The 24,637-nt window shown below is 41.7% G+C and overlaps 1 protein-coding gene and 1 non-coding gene across 7 annotated transcripts in view; one reads left to right on the top strand and one right to left on the bottom strand.

The window, feature by feature from the left end:
• Celf1 (CUGBP Elav-like family member 1) overlaps positions 1–24,637 on the bottom strand; it is a 104,979-nt gene that overhangs the window by 9,674 nt on the left and 70,668 nt on the right. For 3 of the 6 annotated variants that reach the window (XM_045142390.1, XM_045142387.1, XM_045142388.1), the window contains 9 exons: positions 22,025–22,107; positions 21,503–21,551; positions 13,660–13,794; positions 10,928–11,007; positions 10,517–10,678; positions 5,143–5,218; positions 3,326–3,454; positions 2,509–2,622; positions 1,358–1,543 (listed from right to left, as the gene is read on the bottom strand). In XM_045142390.1, the coding sequence (XP_044998325.1) occupies positions 1,358–1,543; positions 2,509–2,622; positions 3,326–3,454; positions 5,143–5,218; positions 10,517–10,678; positions 10,928–11,007; positions 13,660–13,794; positions 21,503–21,551; positions 22,025–22,107 (1,014 nt within the window). The remainder of the gene's footprint in view (positions 1–1,357; positions 1,544–2,508; positions 2,623–3,325; positions 3,455–5,142; positions 5,219–10,516; positions 10,679–10,927; positions 11,008–13,659; positions 13,795–21,502; positions 21,552–22,024; positions 22,108–24,637) is intronic. The other 3 variants (XM_045142389.1, XM_004657247.2, XM_012948477.2) reach the window with 3 other exon arrangements.
• On the top strand, positions 4,464–4,567 carry LOC123458269. The gene has a single exon (XR_006635562.1). It is a non-coding gene; the product is annotated as a U6 spliceosomal RNA (small nuclear RNA).

Raw genomic sequence — 24,637 nt, 5'->3', positions numbered from 1 at the left:
ATACACACTTGTCTTCCGCTTCCTCACTTAGTTGAGATCTCTTACTTCAATGTAAACTTAGAACTTTTCTTTCTCTGAGCACTTTGTATAAAATGCAGTGCCACTCACTGGTACTCATTCCCTTTCTTTCTATTACTTATTTGCAAGGAGGAGGGGGGAGAGAGAGAGAGAAAATATGTGGGTCTGTAAAACCAAGAGCTGCTGCAAACAAACTCCAGATGCATGTGCTACTTTGCACATCTGGCTTTATGTGGTACTAAAGAACTGAGCCCAGGCTGGCAGGCTTGGAAGCAAGAGCCTTTAACTGCTGAGCCATTTCCCCAGCCCTCTTTATTTTAACACACATTTATTTATTTATTACTTAGTTATTTGTGCGGAGGAAGTACGGGGAAGAGAATGGGTATGAGCATGGTCAGAGCCTCTTGCCACTGAACAAAAATTCCAGATGCACGTGTCACTTTGTACATCTGGCATTTCATAGGTAATGGGGTCTGAAACCCAAGCTGACAGACTTTGCAAGCAAATACTTTAATCACTGAACCATCTCCTCCCCAGCCCTTTTTTCTTTTCTTTTTTGTTTTCGAGGTAGGGTCTTGCTCTAGCCCAGGCTGACCTGGAATTCACTATGTAGTCTCAAAGTAGCCTCGAACTCATGGCAATCCTCCTACCTTTGCCTCTCTAGTACTGGAATTAAAGGCATGTACCACCACACCCAGCTGCACCACTTTTTGTGTCTAGATTTACATGGGCGCTAGGGAACTGAACCTGGGCTGACAAGCTTTGCAAGCATGAACCTTTAACCACAGAGCTATCTTCCCAGCCCATTTGCTTCTTTTTTTTTCTCTCCTTAATGTGCCTTCCCTCTAGTTTTTTTTTTTTAATTTTTTATTTTTTCAGAGAGGGAGGGAGGGAGGAAGGGAAGGAGGGAGGGAGGGAGAAAATGGGCACACCAGGACCTTCAGCCTGCTGCAAAGGAACCCCAGGCATGTGTGCCCCCTAGTGGTGCATGTGTGAAATTGCACACCTGTGTCACTGTGTCTGGCTATGTGGGACCTGGAGATTTGAACATGAGTTCTTAAGCTTTTCAGGCAAGTGCCTTAACCACGAAACCATTTCTCCAGCTTCCCAGTATTTCTTTATTGAGAACTGCAGTCCCATTTTAAGAGGATATGTAGAAGTTTTGATGTAAGCCACATCCAGAAGACATTACAAAAAGCACATTAGTCTTTCTCAAAACTCACTATTGGCCTTAGTTAGAAAATGGTTTAAGAGGCTCTCTTCTTAGCCTTTGCCTTGTCATTCAGTTCTAGTATGAGTGATCTGCCCACTTCTGGCCCCACTCTCCTTTGGCACTCACCTTCCTTCTGGCTTCCAGCAGCACCAATACTCTGCTGTGTCAATAAGTTCTGGTTATACAGAGTGGGGAGCGCTGCAGCAGCATATTGCTGGATACCAGAGTATGCTTGGGTGAGGGCCTCCATGGTGCTCCCAGTGCCGTTGGAAAGGCCACTGCTGCCCAGGCCACCATTTAAAGCAGCCATCCCTTGGTTGAAAGAATGGCAGGATTAACATACTGGAAAGATTAAACTGATGTTAAAGACATGTATACTTAAGAGATATCTAGGAGGAATAAATGCTAAACATTCGCTCTTTCACCTCCCTCTTACCTTTTCACTGACTGAGAATACTCATCTACCATCATATTTCTAGAAATTCATCAGGACCTGCTGGTAATATGGACTGTAAAAATTACCACACCAGGGCATGGCATTCTAGTTACAATTTTCTAGCATGTAGAAAAATGGTAACACTCACATGTGCCTGGCTTCATTTGTCTTTTTTGGTTATTCTACCACTTTATGAGGTGGAACTTATAAGGTAAATAAGGGTCTCAAGTGCATGTGATTTATAAGATGTTGCTAACACTATCAATAAAAAAGAAGCCAACATTTGCTGAGTATATTTTATGTGCCAGACAGTGAATTAAGCAATGTACCTATCAGTCCTTTAACTACATTATCATTTGCCTTAATAATTCTGGAAGGTATCTTATCTTTCCTACTTCACAGAGGAGAAAATGATGGTTGAAAGCAGGTCCAAGGTTATAGCTGGCTAAGAAATACGCTGGATTTAATTTAGGTCTGATTCAAAATCCCATGATTAGTTCTAAATTTCCTGGGCCAATCCAATTATTCTACTGGTACCGCAGGGTTAAGATGTGCCACTTGCAGGGTTAGGGAGATGCTCAATGGATAAAGCACTTGTCATGCAAGCATCCTTATCCTATGTTTGGAACCCAAGCACCCACATAACAGAGCAAGAGTCAGAGTCTGGAGAAAGCAGTTGGGAACAACATAAGACCTTGTCTCAAGGGAGGTAGAAGGTAAGCTCCACATGTGTGCTGAGGCATGCATGTACTTGCATGAGCACACATGTGCATGCCACCACACACAGATGGGCTGCTTACACAACTAATGGCCTGATGACAAATCAAGGGCTTCTACTTACCTGCCAAGGAGCTAACATTGAGGCCAGCAGTTGCTCCAGCTAATGTCTGCAGAGCTCCAAGTGAGGCTATGGGATTGACAGAGTTACTGCTGCTGGAGCTAGGTGAAGACCCTGCTATTAGAAATTCAGGAATTAAACTCAAGCCATCTATTGTCTTCTCTTGTCAAAAGGAACCAAAACATAAGATTATCATCCAACTTCTATGCTGTCATGTAGGACACAGACAAGTGGCAGTTTAAGAAAACAAAAATATGAGACTTCTCTCAGATCAGAAAATGATATTTGAGGGGCTGGAAGAGATGGCTTAGCCATTAAGATGCTTGCTTGTGAAGAGTAGGACTTAGGTTTGATTCCCCAGTGCCCACGTAAGTCAGATGCACAAGGTGGTGCATGCATCTAGAGTTCCTGGGCTAGAGGCCCTGGTGCACCTATTTTCTTTTTTCCTCTGCATCTTTCTCTCAAATGAATAAATAGTAAAAAAAAAAAAAAAAAAAAAAAAAAATTGAAAATGACATTTGAGTGTTGGAGAGATAGCTTAGTGGTTAAGGCACTTGCCTGCAAAGCCAAAGGACCTAAGTTTGATTCACCAGGACCCATATAAGCCAAATGCACAAAATAATGCATGCATCTGGAGTTCATCTGCAATGGCTAGAGGCCCTGGCATTTTTATTCTTTATCTGCCCCCCAACCTTTTCAAATAAATGAATTTTAAAAAAATTCTTTTTCAAGATGACATGTTTCTCTCCTTGGCCCTGAATTTGAACAGATGACATGCCCAAGGAACAAAATGGCAAAGTAGTCCCTATAACATGCTTACCTGAACTGGTGAGTACACTGAGGGGGCTGCTGGATGTAGTGAGAGCATTGGTACCACTTGGTGTGTTCTGAGCTGCACTCGCTGCAGCAGCCAGTGCAGCCAAGTTCTGTAACTGCATTGCATTTAATCCTGAAACATCCAAAATAAAAGATCAGCCAGTAGATAAAATGCCTTTCACTTATTCTAGTGATGACAGAAGACTAGTTCCAGAAAAGCCTTATAAATACCATGTGACATGGCTCCAAAACAGATTCAGATAGAATTCAGGAATAAACTAAATTGCTGGGAACATAACTCAGTGATGGAGGGCACACTTAGAATGTTTAAGTCCTTATGCTTAACCCTCAGCAGGAAGGGGAAGAGAGGATATCTGAAATCATTTCCTCAGACAAGAGTTAGCATAGCCCAGGTGAGCACTAATAAAGGGATGGGAGATTAGGAAGCTAAATGTGGAGCATGTGTGTGAGGTACCACGGGGCCAGGAGTCCAAAAGAACAATGTCAAAACCTATGGTACTAGACTACATCTAAATATAATGCACACTTCACAGGTGATTTGCTCTGTGCACCAGAAGGGAAAAAGCAGAAAACACAGCAGAAATCCAGGAAGGAATTATCAAGAAATAATAAGAACAATAACTGGAGAAGAAATAAAGAAAACATTGCCTCTTCAAAAGCAGAATCATCAAAAGAAGAAAAAAAAAACCACAAGGGAAAAGACTTGCAAGTAGAATCTACATACAGAAAAGGAAGGAATCTGAATTGTGCTACAGATGTTACAAATCATTTTACTAGATGACAAAGAGATTGGGGCCAAGAAGTAGAGAAAGAAAGTGACAAATAAAAACAATACAGATTACAATCTAGCAACTTTGCAAAAACAGAGCAAACTAAATCCCGTAAGGTGGGCTGGAGAGATGGCTTAGCAGTTAAGGCGTTTGCCTGCAAAGCCAAATGACCCGGGTTTGATTCCACAGGACCCACATAAGCCAGATGCACAAGGTAGCACATGTGTCTGGAGTTGGTTTGTAATGGCAGGATGCCCTGGCATATTCATTCCTTTTTCCTCTCTCTAAAATAATATAAAAACATTTTAAATCCCCTAAGGCATAGTGATCCACTATCAAAACTTCAAAGTGGTGCTCATTTCGGCAACACATATACTAAAATTGGAACAACACAAAGATTAGCATGACCCCTGTGCGAAGATGACATGCAAATTCATGAAGTGTTGCATGTATTTTTAAAAAGGAGACAAGAAAAAAAAAAACTTCAAACTGCAAAGTGTAGTCCACTGAAGACTCCCCTTTCTCAAATGCATGTGCTTATCCTTACCCCACTGCAAGAGATATAAACACAGGTAGCTATGGATCTGCTCCACTCTCTGCCTCCACTGACTTCTCTGATGGCCCTGGCACACATCTGTAAGAGCACCACTTTGTTACAAACCCATGTGTTTGTCATTTAAGTGTTTCGTATATGCCACCAGCAGGAATTCATCGCTGGTAAACTTCCTAGGTTGTGGGATCTTTAGGTTGTTGAAATTTTCTCATCTAAAGGTCCTAGATGGTCTCTGGGTCCACTCTGCCATGTACTTCCCTAGCAGGGACTGAGGAGTGAAGTACACCAGACAATTTCAGAACAATGTGGCATCAGTTCAAAATAGAATCATCTTATAGAAACAAGGCAGTTGAGTTCTGGAACATTCACCATATGAATGAGTTGAAAAAGGCTTTTTCACAAAAACTCTCAGACTTGGCAGCTGGGTCTGTCTGTTGGCCTGGTTCTGCTGCTCCTCTGCAGCAGTCAGACACTTACCTCCCATTGGGTGGAGGCTGCTCAGGGTGTTGAGGTTTCCAGAGGAGGCGGTCTGCTGAAGGAGCTGCAAATAAAGCTAGACATTACACCAAAAAACAGAACAAGAGTGAGAGTGAGGGCTGGTTCTGATCTGGGAGAACTCTACAGCACAGCAAAGCAAGAGTGCAGAGGCCCCCAGAGAGAAGAGAGTTGAAGACAGGATCCCAAGCCAACAGAAATATGCGGCTCATGACAGCACAGAACAAGAGCAACACAACTAAAGCCTCCGCCCAGAAAACAGTCTATTCACTGAGTACTGAGCTAGGCACAAGCACCTGAGTAGCAGAATGCAGCACAGCCGAAAACAAAAGTGGCACAGAGAAATAATCAACATCTAAGCATCAGGACAACTGAATGGATTAGTACCTGCACAAGAATGAATGCCATTTCTAGTTATCCTCTCTAGTTCTATCTTAGGCCAACATATCTTGTCAAACATATGGACTTCAAATTTCTCTCCACACAACTATTATTTTAAATGTCACATCTGGCCATTTCATGTGTGTTTTTAGTATTTTTTTCAGACAAGGTGTCATGAAGGCTGGCCTTGAACTCACAATTCACTGCTTCTCCCTTCTAAGTACTGGATTCACAGGTGTATACTAGCACTCCTGGATTTGTGGCATTTTGTTGAAGCTACTTCTTTGAGTTCACAATGAACCACTAATCAGATACTCCCAAGCTATAGATCTGTCTAGCCTTACTTAGCTTGTGCTCCCCAAATGCAGCTGATCATCTGATGGATCAATCCACACTAAGTTCTATATACTGTCCCAGAACAGAGAGAGAGGGCCTGTGAGCAGATGGAATGATGACATAACAACCTTCAAATCAAACTGCTGAAAACCTACCTCTATTCCATTTAAACCCAGTTAGCCATTCCTTATGTAAAACCAATATTCTTCTAGATACACTATCCAACCTGTTTCCCATTCCTATAAACATCTGATCTACTTCTTCAGCATCATGAAATCCAGAGTTCATGGATTTTTTTTTTTGGGGGGGGGGGTAAACAAGCTCCCAGAAAGAGACTTGGGGAAATGCAGATACATACAATTTCTCACCAAGAACCATTGCACTAGTCCCTGGGAACTCAGTTGATTCAAGTCCCTATGCTCCAGGAAGAAGCTCAAAATGACAATGTACTATCACTTTCACAGTCCATCACTTTTGTCTTCTTAAAGCAATATGCTCAGTCATAACTAGACTGCGCATACTGCATTTGTCACCTCTTATTTCCTCTCTAAACGAGAACAGCTCTTTTGGCAGGATGTCTAAGTGAAACTGAAAAGGAGGGCACCGCCCCTTAAAAGAGGCATTAAAAACTCTATAGAAAAGGTGTGTGTGTAGAGTTAAAAAGCTGTTGCACATTTATGATTTAATAAAGATTTTCCTTTAAAAACTCCACAAAAAGCTGGGTATGGTGGCTGTTAGTCTCAACACTCTTCAGGCAAAGGTAGGTGAATCACCGTGAGTCTGAGGCCACCCCAGACTACATAATGAATTCCAGGTCAGCCTAGGATAGAGTGAAACCTTATCTCAAAAAAAAAAAAAAAAAAAACCACAAACAAACAAACACTTTACAAAAAGCAAGTACACATCATGGAGATCATTTTCAAAGCATTATTCTGGCAGGAGACTAAAATCTCTATGAATTCTCTGAACAATTTAGTAACAAACGCACACATGTATGTGTGTGCATGTGTTTCAAGGTAAGGTCTCACTCTAGCCTAGGCTGACCTGGAACTCACTTCATAGCTCCATGTTGACCTTGAACTCACAGCAATGGTCTTATCTTAGCTTTGATGTTCCTACCCAAGCCTCTGGAATGTTGGGATTTAAAGGACTATGTCAACACACTCAGCTTTTTTTTTTTTTTTTTAAACCAAAACGATATACTAGCTAGGATAAACAGGGATTTCTTGCAGGTTTTATAAACATGGAAACCAGTAGGCAAATTAATGGCTGACAAAAATAATTTCCTCTGTTTTTAGACTTTATTTTATTATTTTTTAATCTGGCCTTGAACTCATGATCCTCCTGCCATGGCCTTCAAGATGCTAAGAGTATAGGCATGTGCTAACCATGCTCAACCAAAGATACCCTTTTCTTTGTAATTCATAAATGACAGTTATGCCAGGCACAGTGATGCATGCCTTAATCCCAGCACTTGGGAGGCAAAGGTAAGAGGATTGCCGTGAGTTCAAGGCCATCCTGAGACTACATAGTTAATTCCAAGTTTCAGCCTGGACCAGAGTGAGACTGAACTTCAAAAAAAAAAAAAAAAAAAGGACAGTGCTAAGTATCTTGCACCTGCTGCAATTCTTTATTAGACAGGGTGGCTGTTCAAGGTTGGACCTCACTCTAGCCCAAGCTGACCTGGAATTCACTCTATAGAGCCAGAGTTGCCTTGAATTAACAACAATCCTCTTACCTCTGCCTTCTGAGAACTGGGATTAAAGTCTTGCTCCACCATGGCACGTTGTTTTTTTGGTTTTTTTTTTAAGGTTTTTATTTTATTTTATTTATTTATTTGAGAAAAAGTGGGTAGGAGAGAAAGAATGGGCACACCACAGCCTCCAGCCACTGCAAATGAACTCCAAACATGTGCCATCTTGTGCATCTGGCTTATGTGAGTACTGGGACCTTTAACTTTGCAGGCAAGTGCCTTAACCACTACACCATGTCTCCAGTTCTTGCTACAATTCTTTCAGGGTTAAAATAATAATAATCCAGGGAGAGATGGCTCAATGCAGATCTCCTATACCCAGGCAAAACCAAATGGACAAAGTTGCACACACAGCTCAAGCCCAATTGCAGAGGCACGGGGCCTAGCACGGCCACACTTGTTCTTTCAAATACAATTAAAAAACAAACACAAAACCTACTGTAGCATATATCATATATTTATGATACTTGAACTGGAGCCAGACCTTCCTTTTTCACTGCATCACTTGTAAGTAATCTTTTTACAGAACATGTACCTATAATTCTCATTTAATAATATCCAAGTTAATCTTACGATCTTTCAGATTGCAGAAAGAGGCATTTATCATGACTTTTAGGGAAGACTCAATAAGGATGTTCTCCCTATTATATTCGTAGGTGTACCTTGAACTCACAGCAATCCTCCTACCTTGTCCGCCCAGTACTAGGATTCAAGGCATGTACCACCATGCCCAGCTCAATAAGTATTTTTTTAAAAAAGACTATTTATTTATTAGAGACAAAAAGAGGGAAAGGGAGAGGGAGACAGAGAAAGAAAGAAGGACAGAATGGACATGGCAGGAGCTCTAACTACTACAAATGAGCTCCAGACACATGTGCCATAATATGTGCATCTGGCTTATATGGGACCTGGAGAATTGACCCTGGGGCCTTAGGCTTTGCAGACATGTGCCTTAACTGCTAAGCCATCATTCAGCCCTCAATAAGGATTTTATTTTATTTTTTTTTGGTTTATTTTTATTTAGTATTTTAAGAGAAAGAGGAGGGATGGAGGGAAGGAGAGAGAGAATGGGCGCGCCAGGGCCTCCAGCCACTGCAAACTAACTCCAGATGCGTGCACCTCCTTGTGCATCTGGCTAACTTGAGTCCTGGGGAATTGAACCTTGAACCGGGGTCCTTAGACTTCACAGGCAAGTGCTTAACTGCCAAGCCATCTCTCTAGCCCTCAATAAAATTTTTTTTTAAATCCTTTGATTTTTATTTATTCATGTAAGAGACAGAGGGACAGAGAAATCGAATGGTGCCAGGGCTTCCAGCTACTACAAACTCCAGAGGCATGTACCACCTTGTGCATATGGCTTTCGTGGGTCCTGGGGGAATAGAACCTGGGTCCTGTGGCTTTGCAGGCAAGCACCTTAACTGCTAAGCCATCCCTCTAGCCCCCTCAATAAAATTTTAATGATACCTTCTACATCTTGTAGAAAGAGAAATGCTAGTAGTTAAGATTCTCTTAACTTTTTCTTTTAGAAGCCGAGAAAAAAGACATTTATAAATCTTAAATCATATACAGAGCCGGGCCTGGTAAAACATGCCTTTAATCCCAGCACTCGGGAGGCTGAGGTAGGAGGATCACCATGAGTTCGAGGCTACCCTGAGACTACATAGTAAATTCCAGGTCAGCCTTGGCTAGAGTGAGACCCTACCTCGAAAAACAAAACAAAACAAACAAACAAATAAATAAATAATCATATTTAGGATTTTACTTTAATTGCAGCAAAAGCGTCAAACCAAAACTAAAGATTCAGGAGCAAAGAACAACAAGAAAAGGAAATAGACTTGGGGGCTGGAGAGATGGCTTAGCAGTTAAGGTGCTTGCCTGTGAAGCCTAAAGATCCATATTCCCCAGTCCCCACATAAGCCAGATGTTCAAGATGGCACATGTGTCTGGATTTGTATGCTGTGGATTGGCATGCCTCTCCCCTCAAATAAATAAATAAATAAATAATTAAAAAAAAATAGAATATCGAGCTGGGCGTGATGGCGCATGCCTTTAATCCCAGCACTCGGGAGGCAGAGGTAGGAGGATTGCCATGAGTTCAAGGCCACTCTGAGATGACAGAGTTAATTGCAGGTCAGCCTGGACCAGAGTGAGACCCTACCTCGGAAAACCAAAAAAAAAAACACCAAAAATAAATAAATAAATAAATAAATAAATAGAATATCATTTGGGTTGGCATGGTGGTGCATACCGTTAATCACAGCACTTGGGAGGAAGAGGTAGGACAATTGCTGTAAGTTTAAGGCCACCTCCAGACTCCATAGTAAATTCTAGGTCAGCCTAGGCTAGAGTGAAACCCTACCTTGAAAAACCAGAGTTATCATTTGGAGCTAGAGATGGCTCAGTGTTTAAGGCACTTGCTTCTGACACCTGAGAACCTGGGTTTGAGTCCTCAGTACCCTTGTAAAGCCAGATACACATGTATGTGGAGTTTGCTTGCAGTGGCAAAAGGTCCTGGTGAGCTCAGACTCTGTTTCTCTCTTTCTTACTCTGTGTGCACTTAAGTTCTTTCTCTCTGCTGACAAATGAATGCATCAAAAGAGTACCTCTGGGCATGGTGGTGCACACCTTTAATCCCAACACTCAGAAGGCTGAGGTAGGAGGATCACTATGAGTTTGAAGTCACCCTGAGACTACATAATAAATTCGAGGTCAGCCTGCAGCAAGACCCTGCCTCAAAACTCCAGAGAGTATCATTTTGCCTGAGTTTTTATATAAAATCTCTACATGCCAAAAGCAGAAAAAAAAATCACGGTTAGCTAGGGACAGAAGCACAAGAAAGGGCTGGGAGCTTGCACAAACTGCAAAAAGCAAACCACAAAGACTCACTGCTAAATACTGGGGTCCAAGAGTATTCAGACCAGCAAGGTTTCCCCACACAGATGCTGCACTGATTTGTTGCATCTGCTGCTGGAGTTGCTGGGCCATTCTCTTCTGTTCTTTGTCCTTCTGAGTGTCAGCAAATTTGACCACCATAGGGGATGAACAACCCTATGAAAACACCAAAACCAAAGAGTAAAATTTCTGTTTCTCCCGAGTTGTTGGGCCTATAAGCATTTACAACCACATTTGGCTTCAAAATGCTAAAACTAAAGCAAGCATTGATTTTTCATTATAATATACATCAACTATTTACGTGTTAGGATGCTCTGCTGCTGTGCATGAGGCTTAACATTGATGGACAACTGTTCAGAACTGTCAGTAAAAGACATTTCCCTTTTCCACCTATCTGCTCCCTACCTCCATGGTTTGTGCTTGGTGCATTGCTTTGATAGCTGTCTGTGCCATGGCTCTTGCTGTAAAAGTCACAAATGCACAACCTGGTAAAAGAAGAATCAATAACTTATTCTCATTTGCTGACATAGTCATATGAACAGACATTCAATTTCATATTAGCAATACAAATGTGATCCTTATTTCTAGGGTTCATGAGCTGGTGTACATCATAGTAAACACAAAATGCTACAAAGAAAAAACAGGGAACCAGGGAACCACCAGTGGGAAAGAATGACTGAGGGAGAATGAAACACAACTTCTGGTTTGTGGAAAGGAGGGCTGGAAGGACGGCCACATGAATATGGAGTTTGTTTGCAGTGGCTGGAGAACATGGCATACCCATTCCCTGTCTGTCTCCTATCTCTTCCTGCTTTTAAATAAATACAGAAATAAAAATAGATTTTAAGTTGGGCATGGTTATGGTCTCCACCACTTGAGAGGCTGAGGTAGGAGGAAGGCCAGCCTGAGTCTAATTTCAGGTCAGCCTGGTCAAGAGAAAGACACTTCCTTGAAAAACAAAACAAATAAAATAAATGGAAGGGCTGGAGAGATGGCTTAGCGCTTAAGCGCTCGCCTGTGAAGCCTAAGGACCCCGGTTCGAGGCTCGGTTCCCCAGGTCCCACGTTAGCCAGATGCACAAGGGGGCGCACGTGTCTGGAGTTCATTTGCAGAGGCTGGAGGCCCTGGCACGCCCATTCTCTCTCTTCCTCTATCTGTCTTTCTCTCTGTGTCTGTCGCTCTCAAATAAATAAATAATTAAAAAAATAAAAATAAAAAAATAAATAAGTGGAAAAAGAAAAATGGGTCCATTTGGTGTATCTAGATTCTCAACAAGGGATTAACCATTGTTCTTCTGGAGCTTTGCCTTCTCTCCTTCTCTTAAACGTTGAATAAATTTTTGATTTGCTTTAAAAAACAAACAAACAAACAAAAAAACAGCTGCTCATGGCGGTCCATGCCTTCAACCCTGGCATTTGGAAGGAAGAAACAGGAGGATTGCTGTGACATCAAAGCCAGCCTAGGACTAGAGAGTGAACTCCAGGTTAGCCTGGGCTAGAGTAAGACCCTATCTTGAAAAAACAAAACAAAACAACAAAAAACAGGGCTGGAGAGAGATGACTTAGAAGTTAAGGTGCTTGCCTGCAAAGCCAGAGAAGCCAGGTTCGATTCCCCAGTACCCATGTAAGCCAGACACAGAAAAAACAATAAAAAGAAGCTGGGTGTGATAGTGCATGCCTTTAATCCCAACACTCAGGAGGCAAAGGTAGGAGAACTGCCATGAGTTTGAGGCCACCCTGAGACTACACAGTGAATTCCAGGTCAGCCTGGGCTAGAGCAAGACACTACCTTGAAAAACCAAGAAAGAAGGGAAAAGAAAAATTCTTGTCAATCACTAAAAGAGAGCACTTCCCCACCTCCAGGTAGGGTCTCATGGGGTCACACTGTAGCCCATGCTGATCCTAGAACTTACTCTGTATACAATCTCATGCTGGCCTCAAACTTACAGTGATTCTCTTACCTCTGCCTCCCATGTGCTGGAATTAAAGGCATGTGTCAGGCTGGAGAGATGGCTTAGTGGTTAAGGTACTTGCCTGGGAAGCCTAAGGACTTAGGTTTGACTCTCCAGGTACCACATAAACCAGACTCACAAAGAAACACAAGTGAGCAAGCTCGCACATGTGCACAAGGGGGTCATGCACCTGGAGTTTGACTGCAGTGGTAAGAGCCCCTGGTGCACCAATTTTCTCCCTCCCACCCTTGCATTAAAAAAAAAATGGCTTTTTTTTTTTTTTGAAGTAGGGTCTCACTCTAGTCCAGGCTGACCTGGAATTTACTATGTAGTTTCAGGGTAGCCTCGAACTCACAACAATCCTCCTACCTCTGCTCCCAAGTGCTAGGATTAAAGCTGTGTGCCACCACTTCCGACTAAGAAAGTGTTTTTAAAAAACATTTTATTTGAGAGATGGGGGTGTATATATACAGAGAATGGGCATGCCAGAGTCTCTAGCCACTGCAAACAAACTCCAGATACATGTGCCAATTTGTGCATCTGGCTTATTGGGTTCTAGGAATTAAACGTAGGTCCTTAGGCTTTGCGGCAAGTGCCTTAACTGCTAAACCATCTCTCCAGCCCCTAAGAGAACCTTGTGATATATGATAGTGAGAAGCAGAGTGAGTCTCCTTAGTGGGACTGGAAGAGTACAAAAGGAATCAATTGTAGGAAACATAAGAGCACAGCAATAAGCAGCAGGACTAACCTCTTCATCGATTTGGTGGGGGGGGGGGGTGCTAGAGATCTTCTTTCCACTGGTACAATTAAATAAAACACTGCAAATATTTAAGTATCTTTTTGTTTGTTTGTTTTTGAGGTAGGGTATCACTGGAGCTGAGGCTGACCTGGAATTCACACCAACCCTCCTACCTCTGCCTCCCGAGTGCTGGGATGAAAAGACATGTGCCACCACACCCAGCTACAAGGATCTTTAAAACATGTACAACTGCAGGGCTGGGGAGATAGCTCAGAGGTTAAAGGCACTTTTACTTTAACTTGCCGGCCTGGGGTCGATTTATCAGCCACCACGTAAACCTGGATGGGCATCTGTTTGCAGCACAGACCCTGTCCATACTCAATACACATAGACAAGGAAATAAATAAATAAAAATAAATTTTTCTTTAAGCTGTAAAAATGCACCACCTCGGCTCAAGCCATCAGGTCCCCGTAGTATCCGGCATTCTTCAATCTGTCCAAATGAAGAAAACATGACTCGGATGTCATTTTCAGTGCACTTCTTGGAAATCATACCAATAAAGAGCTTCCTGTCTTCCACTGCTAAAAGAGTAAAATACAAAAGGCTGATTGATCATTATCATTAGAGACAACATAGCACAAAACTGGTAGGCCAAGTCTCGAATCCTGGCTCTGTGCCTCATACCATATTTCACATATTCCAAGACACACACCCTACAGTTTTGTATCTCTTTTTACAACATAATTCCCACAAATTTCACTTGGAAAAGTGGAGTTTAAGCATTGTACAAAGTATATTAGTCATACCATAATACAAACATTTTGGTAAGATATAAGTTTTTTTACTCCTATTAAGTCACCTGTGTCTGATTAATAAAGATAATGAGGTTTGCTTCAAAGGTTTAGTATAGGTATTAAATGCAAAACTCTCAGCATCTTGTCTTGTATTTAATCGATTTGCATTCTCTAGCAATGATAGAAATAAAAGGGGCTGGAGAGACAGCTTAGTAGTTAATGTGCTTGCCTGTGAAGCCTAAGAACTCAGGTTCCACTTTCTATAACCCACATAAGCCAGATGAACAAAGTGATACATGCATTTGTAGTTCATTTGCAGTGGCTGGAGGTCCTGGTGTGCCCATTCTATCTGCCCCCCCTCCCTGCCTACCATAATTTTTTTAAAAAGAAATAAAAGGTTTTCCAGGGCTAGAGAGATGGCTCAGTGATTAAGGTGCTTGCCTGCAAAGCCTAAGAACCCAAGTTTGATCCTCAAGTACCTACATAAAGCCAGATGTACAAGGAGGCATATGCGTCTGAAGTTCACTTATACTGTTTAGAGGCCCTGGTATGCCCATTATCTATTTGCGGCCCCCAATAAGGAAATAAAAATAATAAAATATTGGTCTGGACAGATGGCTTAGTGGTTAAGCACTTGCCTGTGAAGCCTAAAGACCCTGGTTCGAGGCTCGATTTCCCAGGACCCATGTTAGCCAGATGTACAAGGGGAGCAAGCATCTGGAGTTCATTTGCAGTGGCTGGAGGCCCTTGCGTGCCTATTCTATCTGCCTCTTTCTGTGTCTGTCACTCTCAAATAAATAAAAATTATACTAACTGAGGTAACCCTCTCATATGTGGATCCTAGCTACAGATGATTGGGCTTCTGTGCGAGAATGAAAAAACTCAGTAGCAGAGGCCAATAAGCTAAAAAGGAGATATAAAGGGAAGAGAAAGGAAGGGAGGAGGGTACTTAATAGGCTGGTATTGTATATATGTAAATAGAATAGATTAATGGGGGTGAAAAGGCCCAAAGTGGGGTCAGGGGAAGAGACTGAGTAAAGGAAAGGTGGAGCAAGGGCTAATCAAAATCTAAGAGGATACAAATAAATCATATGGAATCCTCCTGTTTTGGACAATGGAACACTCAGGAGCCACAGATCATTACTAGAATATTTTCAGTGCCAGAGATGGGATACCTCCAGTGAGCTGTGTTGGCCAAGGAGGTCCCTGATGCCCCCAAAACATTATAGGCCATTGCCAAGGCCCTTCGTTTCCCACCAGGGATAGATGGTAAGACCCTATTGCTGAAGACTCCACATACTTGGGCTGCAAGACCACTGAGAAATTCTGCTGGAACTGAGCTGATAACCTCCTCCATCTACACCAGCTGACAGAAAGCTGGAAGAAGCCATTCTACATGTAGTCCAAAGGAAGAAAGAGACACCACCAGTGAAGATACTCAAAAGTGGACACCACAAGCCTTTAATTGGCCAGCCAGGCCAAATGAGCTAATGGGTGCAATAGTGGCACGTCTGTCATGGTGGAAGCCAACTGCCCTCCGATTGGATTGGAGGCCCGCTCTATGGGAGGGAATACATCCCTGATACTGAAAACTTAAAACAGGGATAGTCATGAGCCCTAGGGGTGTATCATCTGCTGATGTCTGGAAAAATGTATATACTATGCTTATCAAACTGCCCAGTAAGTACTTCTCTTAATATTTATACCTTTGAATTAATGCTACTCTCACTTTGGGTAGAGAATCTTCTCTTTTTAGATGGCAGTGATCTTGGGACGACTCAGAATGTATCATAGTGCTGGAAAGAAGTGACTGGAGTACTGAATAACATCTTGATCACACCTTCCAAGGCTCAGGGTCTAATGTGGAAGAGGTGGCAGAAAGAATATAAGAGCCAAAGGAAGGGTAGGACTCCTAACAATGTGCTCCCTCCAGACATAAAATGGCCTGGATATCCATGACCTCATAGTGCCTGACACTGCCTACACAAGACCATCATAAGAGAAGGAAAAGATCATGACATCAAAATAAAAAGAGAGACTGATTGAGATGGGGAGGAGATATGATGGAGAATGGAATTTCAAAGGGAAAAGTGGGGGGAGGGAGGGTATTACCATGGGATATTTTTTATAGTCATGGAAAATGTTAATAAAAATTGAGAAAAAAAACATATAAATTTAAAAAAATAAAATAAAATATAAAAAATAAATAGAGGGCTGGAGAGATGGCTTAGCGGTTAAGGTATCTGCATGCAAGCCAAGGGACTCAGGTTCAATTTCCCAGAACCCAGGAGGTGAAACAGATGCACAATGAGGCGCACGCATCTGGAATTTGTTTGCAGTAGCTGGAGCCCTGGTGTGCTCTCTGTCTCTCTCTCACACTCTCTCAAATACATAAAAATTTAAAAAAATAAATAGGGCTGGAGAGAAGGCTTAGCAGTTAAAGCGCTTGTCTTGAAGCCTGAGGATCCCTGTTTGACTCTCCAGGTCCCATGTAAACCAGACGAACAAGGTGATACCTACTTTTGGGATTCAATGACAGTGGCTGAAGGCCATAATGAACCAATTCTCTCCCCTCTCCATAAAGAAAAGGCCAGTCTGTAGGCTTTGCCTCAAAAAAAATAAAATAAACAAATGGAGGGCTGGAGAGATGGCTTAGAGGTTAGGATGCATGCTTGCCTGTGAAGCCTAAGGATATACATTTTGATTCCCCAGTAATATGTAAGCCAGATGCACAAGGTGACACATGTGTCTGGAGTTCATTTGGAATGGTCGGAGGCCCTGGCACACCCATCCCATTTTCTCTCATTTCTCTCTTATATACATATATATTTAATACATATTTTAAAAGAAAATGATTTTACAACTGATATAACAGAATGTACTTCATTGAGAACTCTCTACTTTCTTTTTCTGGCTTATTTTTTTTCTAAACTGTGAAGGACATTTTGGTCATTTTTGTTTCCAGCTCAAACTCTAAGACTTCAAAGTTAACATTCTACCCTGTAACCGTGTATTGGCACACCAAAAGCTTTTGGCATGATTCTGCTATACTTTGTCCAAATCTTTTCATAATGTGTTTGTATTGTTTTTTGAGGTTGGCTCTCTTGCTCTAGTCCAGGCTGACCTAGAATTCACTATGTAGTCTTAGATTGGCCTTGAGCTCACAGTGGGCCTCCTACCTTTGCTTCATGAGTGCTAGGATTAAAGGTATGCATCACCACCTAGTTTGTCCAAATCTTTATGAACCAGATCTATCCAGTTTCATGTGGATTCTACTGGAATCTACAATTTCACTTGGAGAGATGAAGTAGTCTTCAGGGATCACACCAAGCATGGCTGTCTTGGGACCCTTTGCTTATTTCACCCTCACCCCTCCCCAAGTTGGTTTAGGTCAAATTCCCCTCTGAGCAATAACATGACAGGCTTGCCACTGACTTTTATGTCCAAATCATAAAAAAGCCACACTTGTGCTTTCTGTGCTTTTCAGTTGTGGGATTGGAACAAAGACAATTAAAATTTCCTTGACTGCTAGGATATTCTGCTCCTTCAAGGCCTGAGAAAATCTCCAAGTTCCAGAATAACCTGGTAATACTTGAGGACCTAAACTCATGCAGCTTCTTGTAGGCTTCACAATCTTGGCATGGAGTGAACCATGGTCATGTCCATGCTGAATGACAGCTCAGGAAACTATTTTCTCAAGTACTATGCACTCCTTCCTGATATTTTCACCGCCCCCCCCCCCCACCATGCACCTTAATTCTATCCAAAGAAATTGTATTTATCAAAAAAAAAAAAAAAAGAAATTATATTTATCAAGGACATTCTAACTCAAGACAGAGTATAATAGCCCAGGTCATCCTCTCTAACTTGCTATACAGCCAAAGATGACTCTGAACTCCTGATCCTGCCGCTTCTATGTCCAGGGAGTGTGCAACCATTCCTGGCTAGTTCATCCTCAAGTGGTCTTTTAATGCTTCCCTGTTAACTCTTATCAGGCTTTGTGATAGTTAACTCTAGGGTGTCAACTTGACAGGATTCAGAATCACTATGGAAACAAATTTCTGTGCAGTTTGTGAGGAATTGCATTTATCTATCACTCTCTTCTCCATGACTGTGGACTGGGTTGTGACTAGCTGCTTAGTGCAAGAGAGAGGTTACAAGTGCTACAGGCAGCAGAACTGAAGGACAACGACTGCCTCAAGCTCTCTGCAGTCATAAGACCCCATCAACAGTCACAGATATGGAGCTTCAAGATTTGGAGTTTGCCCGGCTGCTTTGGTGTGATCTTTCCTTGCAATTCCCCCACCCATCTTTTATTCATTCATTTATTTATTTATTTATTTATTTATTTATTTATTTATTTATTTGAGAGCGACAGACACAGAGAGAAAGACAGAGGGAGAGAGAGAGAATGGGCGCGCCAGGGCTTCCAGCCTCTGCAAACTAACTCCAGACACGTGCGCCCCCTTGTGCATCTGGCTAATGTGGGACCTGGAGAACCGAGCCTCGAACCGGGGTCCTTAGGCTTCACAGGCAAGCACTTAACCACTAAGCCATCTCTCCAGCCCCCATCCATCTTTTTAAATTGGGAATGCTGGGCTGGGGAGATGGCTCAGCACTTAAAGACATTTGCTAGTGCAAAAGCCTGCTATCTCTGGTTCAATTTCCCATTACCCATATAAAGCTGGATGCATAAAATGGCACATGTACCCAGAGTTCATTTGCAGTGGCAAGAGGTCCTGGTGCACCAATACTCACTCATTCTGTCTCGTCCTCTCTCTGTTTGCAAATAAATACTAGAAATGATTACTCTTTGCCATTGTATATATTGTAAGCAGTAACTTGTTTTCTTGATGTGATAGGAGTTTAAGAGACAGACAGACAGACACAAACACACACACACACAGTAGTTACACTTGAACAAAGTTGAAACTATTTAAGACTATTGCTAAATTATTTTATTTCTTTATTTATTTTGGTTTTTTTTTGAGGTACGGTCTCACTCTAGCCAAGGTTGACCTGGAATTCACTATACACAGTCTATAGTCACAGACTATACATATTCTCTGGGTGGCCTCAAACTCACAGTGATCCTCCTACCTCTGCTGGGATTAAAGGCATGCGCCACCACGCCCAGCAACTACTACTGCTCAATTTGAAGTTGAACAGAATGCATTTTGATGGCCAAGAGCCTATGGGGACAAAGGGTAGAAGGATTATGGCTATGAAGTGGTATATTTTGAATATCAAGATGACCATGGTAAAACTTGTGATGGTTAATCTAGATTGTCAGGTATCCTGCCAAAGCAATGAGAAAGGTAACTAATATATTCACTTCTTTCCTTCTTCTTTTCTTTCTTTCTCTCTCTATTTTATTTTATTGTTTTGTTTTTGCTTTTTGAGGTAGGGTCCCACTTTAGCCCAGACTGACCTGGAATTCAATTTGTAGTCTCAGGGTAGCCTCGAATTCACAGTAACGCTCCTACCTCTGCCTCTAAAGTGCTGAAATTAAAGGCATGTACCACCACCCACAGCTGGCTGGCTGGCTTGCTTTGTTTCTTCTTCTTCTTTTTTTTTTTAAGGTAGGTTCTCACTCTAGCCCAGGCTGACCTGGAATTCAATAATCCACCTACTTCTACCTACCGAGTGCTGGGATTAAAGGCATGTACCAATACGCCTGGCTCATTTCTTTAAAAAAAAAAAAAAACATTCATTTTTTCTTTTCACAATTTTTATTAACATTTTACATGATTATAAAAAATATCCCATGGTAATTCCCTCCCTCCCCACCCACACGTTCCCCTTTGAAATTCCATTCATCATATTACCTCCCCATCTCAATCATTGTACTTACATATATACAATACCAACCTATTAAGTACCCTCCTCCCTTCTTTTCTCTTCCCTGTATATCTCCTTTTTAACTTACTGGCCTCTGCTACTAAGTACTTTCCTTCTCACGCAGAAGCCCAATCATCTGTAGCTAGGATCCACATATTAGAGAGAACATGTGGCGCTTGGATTTCTGGGCCTGGGTTACCTCACTTAATATAATACTTTCCAGATCCATCCATTTTTCTGCAAATTTCATAACTTCATTTTTCTTTACCGCTGAGTAGAACTCCATTGTATAAATGTGCCACATCTTCATTATCCACTCATCAGTTGAGGGACATTTAGGCTGGTTCCATTTCCCAGCTATTATAAATTGCTGGCTCATTTCTTTCTCCCTCCCCCCTTGTTTCTAAAGTTTATTAAAAAAAATCAAAGAACAAAAAACTTTATATAAAAATATGTCAGTTTTAGGGTCCATATTGTTGTCCATACACACACACAAAAAAAATCAAAATAATATGTAAGTACAATGATTGTGACGGGGAGGTAATATGATGGAGAATGGAATTTCAAAGGGGAAAGGGTGGGGGAGGGAGGGAGGGAATTACCATGGGATATTTTTTATAATCATGGAAAATACTAATAAAAATTAAAAAAAAAATCAAAATACAGTATCTTCCTGTTAAACCTGTAACGTGCAGCCACAGTGGTAGCCAGGCCAATTCATATGGTTCACCATAATGGGATGGATACAGTACTTGTGTCACACTCACTTCTTCTTCTTCTTTTTTTTAATAGCTAAGGATTTATTTTTATTTATTTATTTGAGACAGAGAGGGGGAGATAGAATGGACGAGCCAGGGCATCCAGTCACTGCAAACAAACTCTAGATGCAAGTGCCACCTGTGTATCTGGCTTATGTGGGTCCTGGGGAATCAAACCTGGGCCGTTTGACTTTATAGGCAGTGCTTTAATGGCTAAGCCATGTCTCCAGCCCTCACACTCATTTCTTAAAGTTAATTATTTGTGAACAGAGTGGGCAAGGAAGTATTTCCGTCACTAAAAACCAACTCTAGATGCAAGCGCCATTTTGTGCATCTTGCTTTACATGGGTATTAGGAAACTGAACCCAAACCAGCAGGCTTGGCAAGCAAGCCATCTCTCCCAGCCCCACTTATTCTTTTTTCCTTTTAATATTTTATATGAGAGAGTGACAGAGAAAAGGCAGACAGAGTGACAGATGGGTATGCCAGAGCTTCCTGCAACTGCAAATTAGCTCCAGACGCATGTGTCACCTTGGCTTATGGGGTAAGTGGGGAATCAAGCCTGGGTCCTTATGCTTCACAGGCAAGCTCCTTAACCACTAAGCCATCTCTCCAGTCCTCTTTTTGTTTCTTTGAGGCAGAGTCTCACTCAAGCCCAAGTTGAGTTAGAATTCACTCTATAGCTTGGATTTGCCTCAAACTTATGGTAATTCTCTCATCACAGCCTCCAATGTGCTGAGATAACAGGTCTAAACAACCATGTCCAGGGTAGACACACTTATTTTTAAAGGAAAAAAAATGTAGGATCTTATAGTACAATTAAATAAATACAAATATTATATTAACAGTAAACTGAGAAAAATCTTAAGTAAAAAAGACTTGATATACTTGCTTACCATTGTTCTTTTCACTGTCAGCAGGCTTCATCTGAATAGGATGATGCATCTAAAGAGGAAACCCCACAGGTATTATCTCCATATGGTGATGACATTCAAAAATAAAATGAAGTCTCAAAAAGACATACCAAAACTAGAGCCTTAAGAATTCTCTATAAATGTCATCATTCCCCACAAAATAGGAGGACAGAAAACGTGAGTCATGAAGTTGCAGAGAAATAGAGCAATTTTCAGCCTATCTTCTTTAAGATGCTCCCTTTACAAAATCCTTCTTTTGATAGTCTGTCCTTTAACCTACAGCAGATAACTTTCCACCGAAATGTCTCCCAGTATGTACCTTACACGTATAAACATATTCCATGTATAAAATAGGAACACTTGCTTACAAAGCCTGCTGCCCTAGGTTCAATTCACCTGCACCCACATAAATCCATGCACAAAAAGTAGTATGATGGCAAGAGACCCTGGCCTGAGTGTGTGCACACACAAATAAAACATTTTTGTTTATAGGAACTTTCTTACCCCTGGGAGGACCTTCATGTTGTGAAGAGCATTCTGAGCTTCTAATGCAGCTTTGCGGGTGTAAAACGTAACAAAACAGCACCCTGCAATAAAAAAGCTTACAAAATTACATTAGTGTCTGTATAACAGACAAGTCTTAGAGCATTTACACCCCTATAGTAAAGCACAACTCCAAAAGAGTTTATTAGAACTGAAAATGGGAGGAACAACTTGGGGAAAAGGTGTTACTTTTTTTGTCATTTTTTCAAGGTAGAGTTTCATTCTAGCCCAGGCAAAGATGGAATTTACTATGTAGTCTTAGGGTGGCCTTGAACTCTTGGCAATCCTCCTACCTCTGCCTCCCAAGTGCTAGGATTAAAGGTGCACACCACCATACCCGATGGTGTTACGTTTTAACTATTGTACTGTTTTAGTTCCCTGCAAGTTATTTATTCACATGTATATTTTAAGCATTTTTTTCGTTATTTTATACTCTTTGTCATTGATCTATATATGGACTGAACTCAGAGCTTTGAACAAGCCAGCTAGGCAAGTGCTTTATCTCTAAGCTATAGGCCCCCAGCTTCCTCCTGGTCAAATTAAAAGTGTTCTGGGCTGAAGAGTTGGTTCAGTAGTTAAAGTCACTTGCCTGCAAAGCATGAAGGCCTGGGTATGATTTCTCAGTATTCACACAAAGCCAGATGCAAAAAGTGGTCCATGCATATTGAGGTCACTTGCAGCGGCAGGAGACCATAGTGTAACCATTCTCATCCCCTCTCTTTGCTTGCAAATGAACAATTAATTTATTTTAAAAGGGTTCCTGTAACACATCTGAAAAAAGTGTTTCTTTTTCTTCTTTGAGAATGGGTCTCATATAGCCCAGGTTTATCTTAAACTTAGAATGAAGACAAAGCTGTCTTGGATCTCCTGCTCCTACTTACAGCAATCACCCAAAAATTGGGATTATAGGCATGAACCACCATACCCAGCTAAGGTACTTCTTATACAAAGGTTGGGTATCATTCTAAAGCCCAATCTATCAGAAACTGTAGATAATATGTTGGTCAACAAAACCTAGCAACAAACAAGATAGACAAGGTCTCTTATGCTGGAAACTTGCAGTTTTCCTGGGAACTCCTTTTCTCTCTGCTCTCTCATGACTAACTACTTATACATCATAGCCAGTTTCTACCATATGCTTCAAAGAGAATTACCACTTATTAAATAATAAAATGAGAAAAGAAAGAACTTAATATCTTTTTTTAAACTGTCAGTTCTCACGACATCTAATTTAAGCTTCTAACAGCAAGCACGTGGTGCTGACTGAAATGTGTAGATTATGTGTTTTTTGGATTTTTTTTGTTTCATTTTTTTTAATGGTTTTTTTTGAGGTAGGGTCTCACTCTAGCCCAGGCTGACCTGGAATCACTATGTAGTCTCAGGGTGGCCTCGAAATCACGGCGATCCTCTTACCTCTGCCTCCCAAGTGCTGGGATTGAAGACGTGCACCACCACGCCCAGCTTTGTTTCATTTTTTAAATTTTTTTTGGTTATTTTTATTTATTTACTTGAGACAGACAGAGAAAGAGGCAGTTGGGGGGGGGGGAGTTTGCAGGGCCTCCAGCCACTGCAAACTAACTCCAGACGCGTGCGCCCCCTTGTGCATCTGGCTAAGTGGGTCCTGGGGAATTGAGCCTCGAACCGGGGTCCTTAGGCTTCACAGGCAAGCACATAGCTGCTAAGCCATCTTCCCAGCCTTTTATTTTTATTTATTTATTTGAGAGTGACAGAAAGACAGATGGGGGGTTGGGGAGCAAATAGATAAGAGAATGGGCATGTCAGGGCCTCTAGCCACTGCAAACGAACTCCAGACGCATGCGCCACCTTGTGCATCTGGCTTACATGGGTCCTGAGGAATCGAGCCTCAAACCAGGGTCCTTAGGCTTCACAGGCAAGCTCTTAACCACTAAGCCATCTCTCCAGCCCTGTATATGTGTGTGTGTGGGGGGGGGGGGAGCAGAGTTGTTTGTATTAGGTAGGGTCTCATTCTAGCCCCAATGACCTGGAATTCATTTCATAGTCTCAGGGTGGCCTCAAATTCAGAATGATCCTACCTCTGCCTCTTGAGTACTAGGATTAAAGGCGTGTGCCACCACACCTGGCTGTAGTTAATGTTTTTCATTAATGTTATATGGGAAGACATAGTAAACAATTTTTAAAAAGTCCTTTTCCACTGATAAACCATCCTGTAAGGTCTTTGTAAGACCAACAAGATATCTATGAGTACACAGAGTAAGTATCTCTATTATTTATTTATTTATTTTATTTATTTATTTTTGGTTTTTCGACACATGGTTTCACTCTAGCCCAGGCTGACCTGCAATTCATTCTGTAGTCTCAAGGTGCCCTTGAACTCACGTCAATCCTCCTACCTTTGCCTCCTGAGAGCTGGGATTAAAGGTATGTGCCACCACCCCTGGCTTCTATGCTTTTTCATTCCATTTCAAGGCCAAATGAGACTCTGACATAGCTGCTTTAAATCTTGGAACTCTCACAAAGGATTGTTTAGGCTCATTTACAAATCATCCTCATAAGGTCACCTTAACATTTTATTTTGAAGCCACTATGACTGGA

Source organism: Jaculus jaculus, chromosome 1 (genome assembly GCF_020740685.1).
Source record: "Jaculus jaculus isolate mJacJac1 chromosome 1, mJacJac1.mat.Y.cur, whole genome shotgun sequence".
Lineage (NCBI taxonomy): Eukaryota > Metazoa > Chordata > Mammalia > Rodentia > Dipodidae > Jaculus > Jaculus jaculus.
The sequence above is the reverse complement of the archived record's forward strand: the minus strand, read 5'-3'. Positions and strand labels throughout refer to the sequence as shown.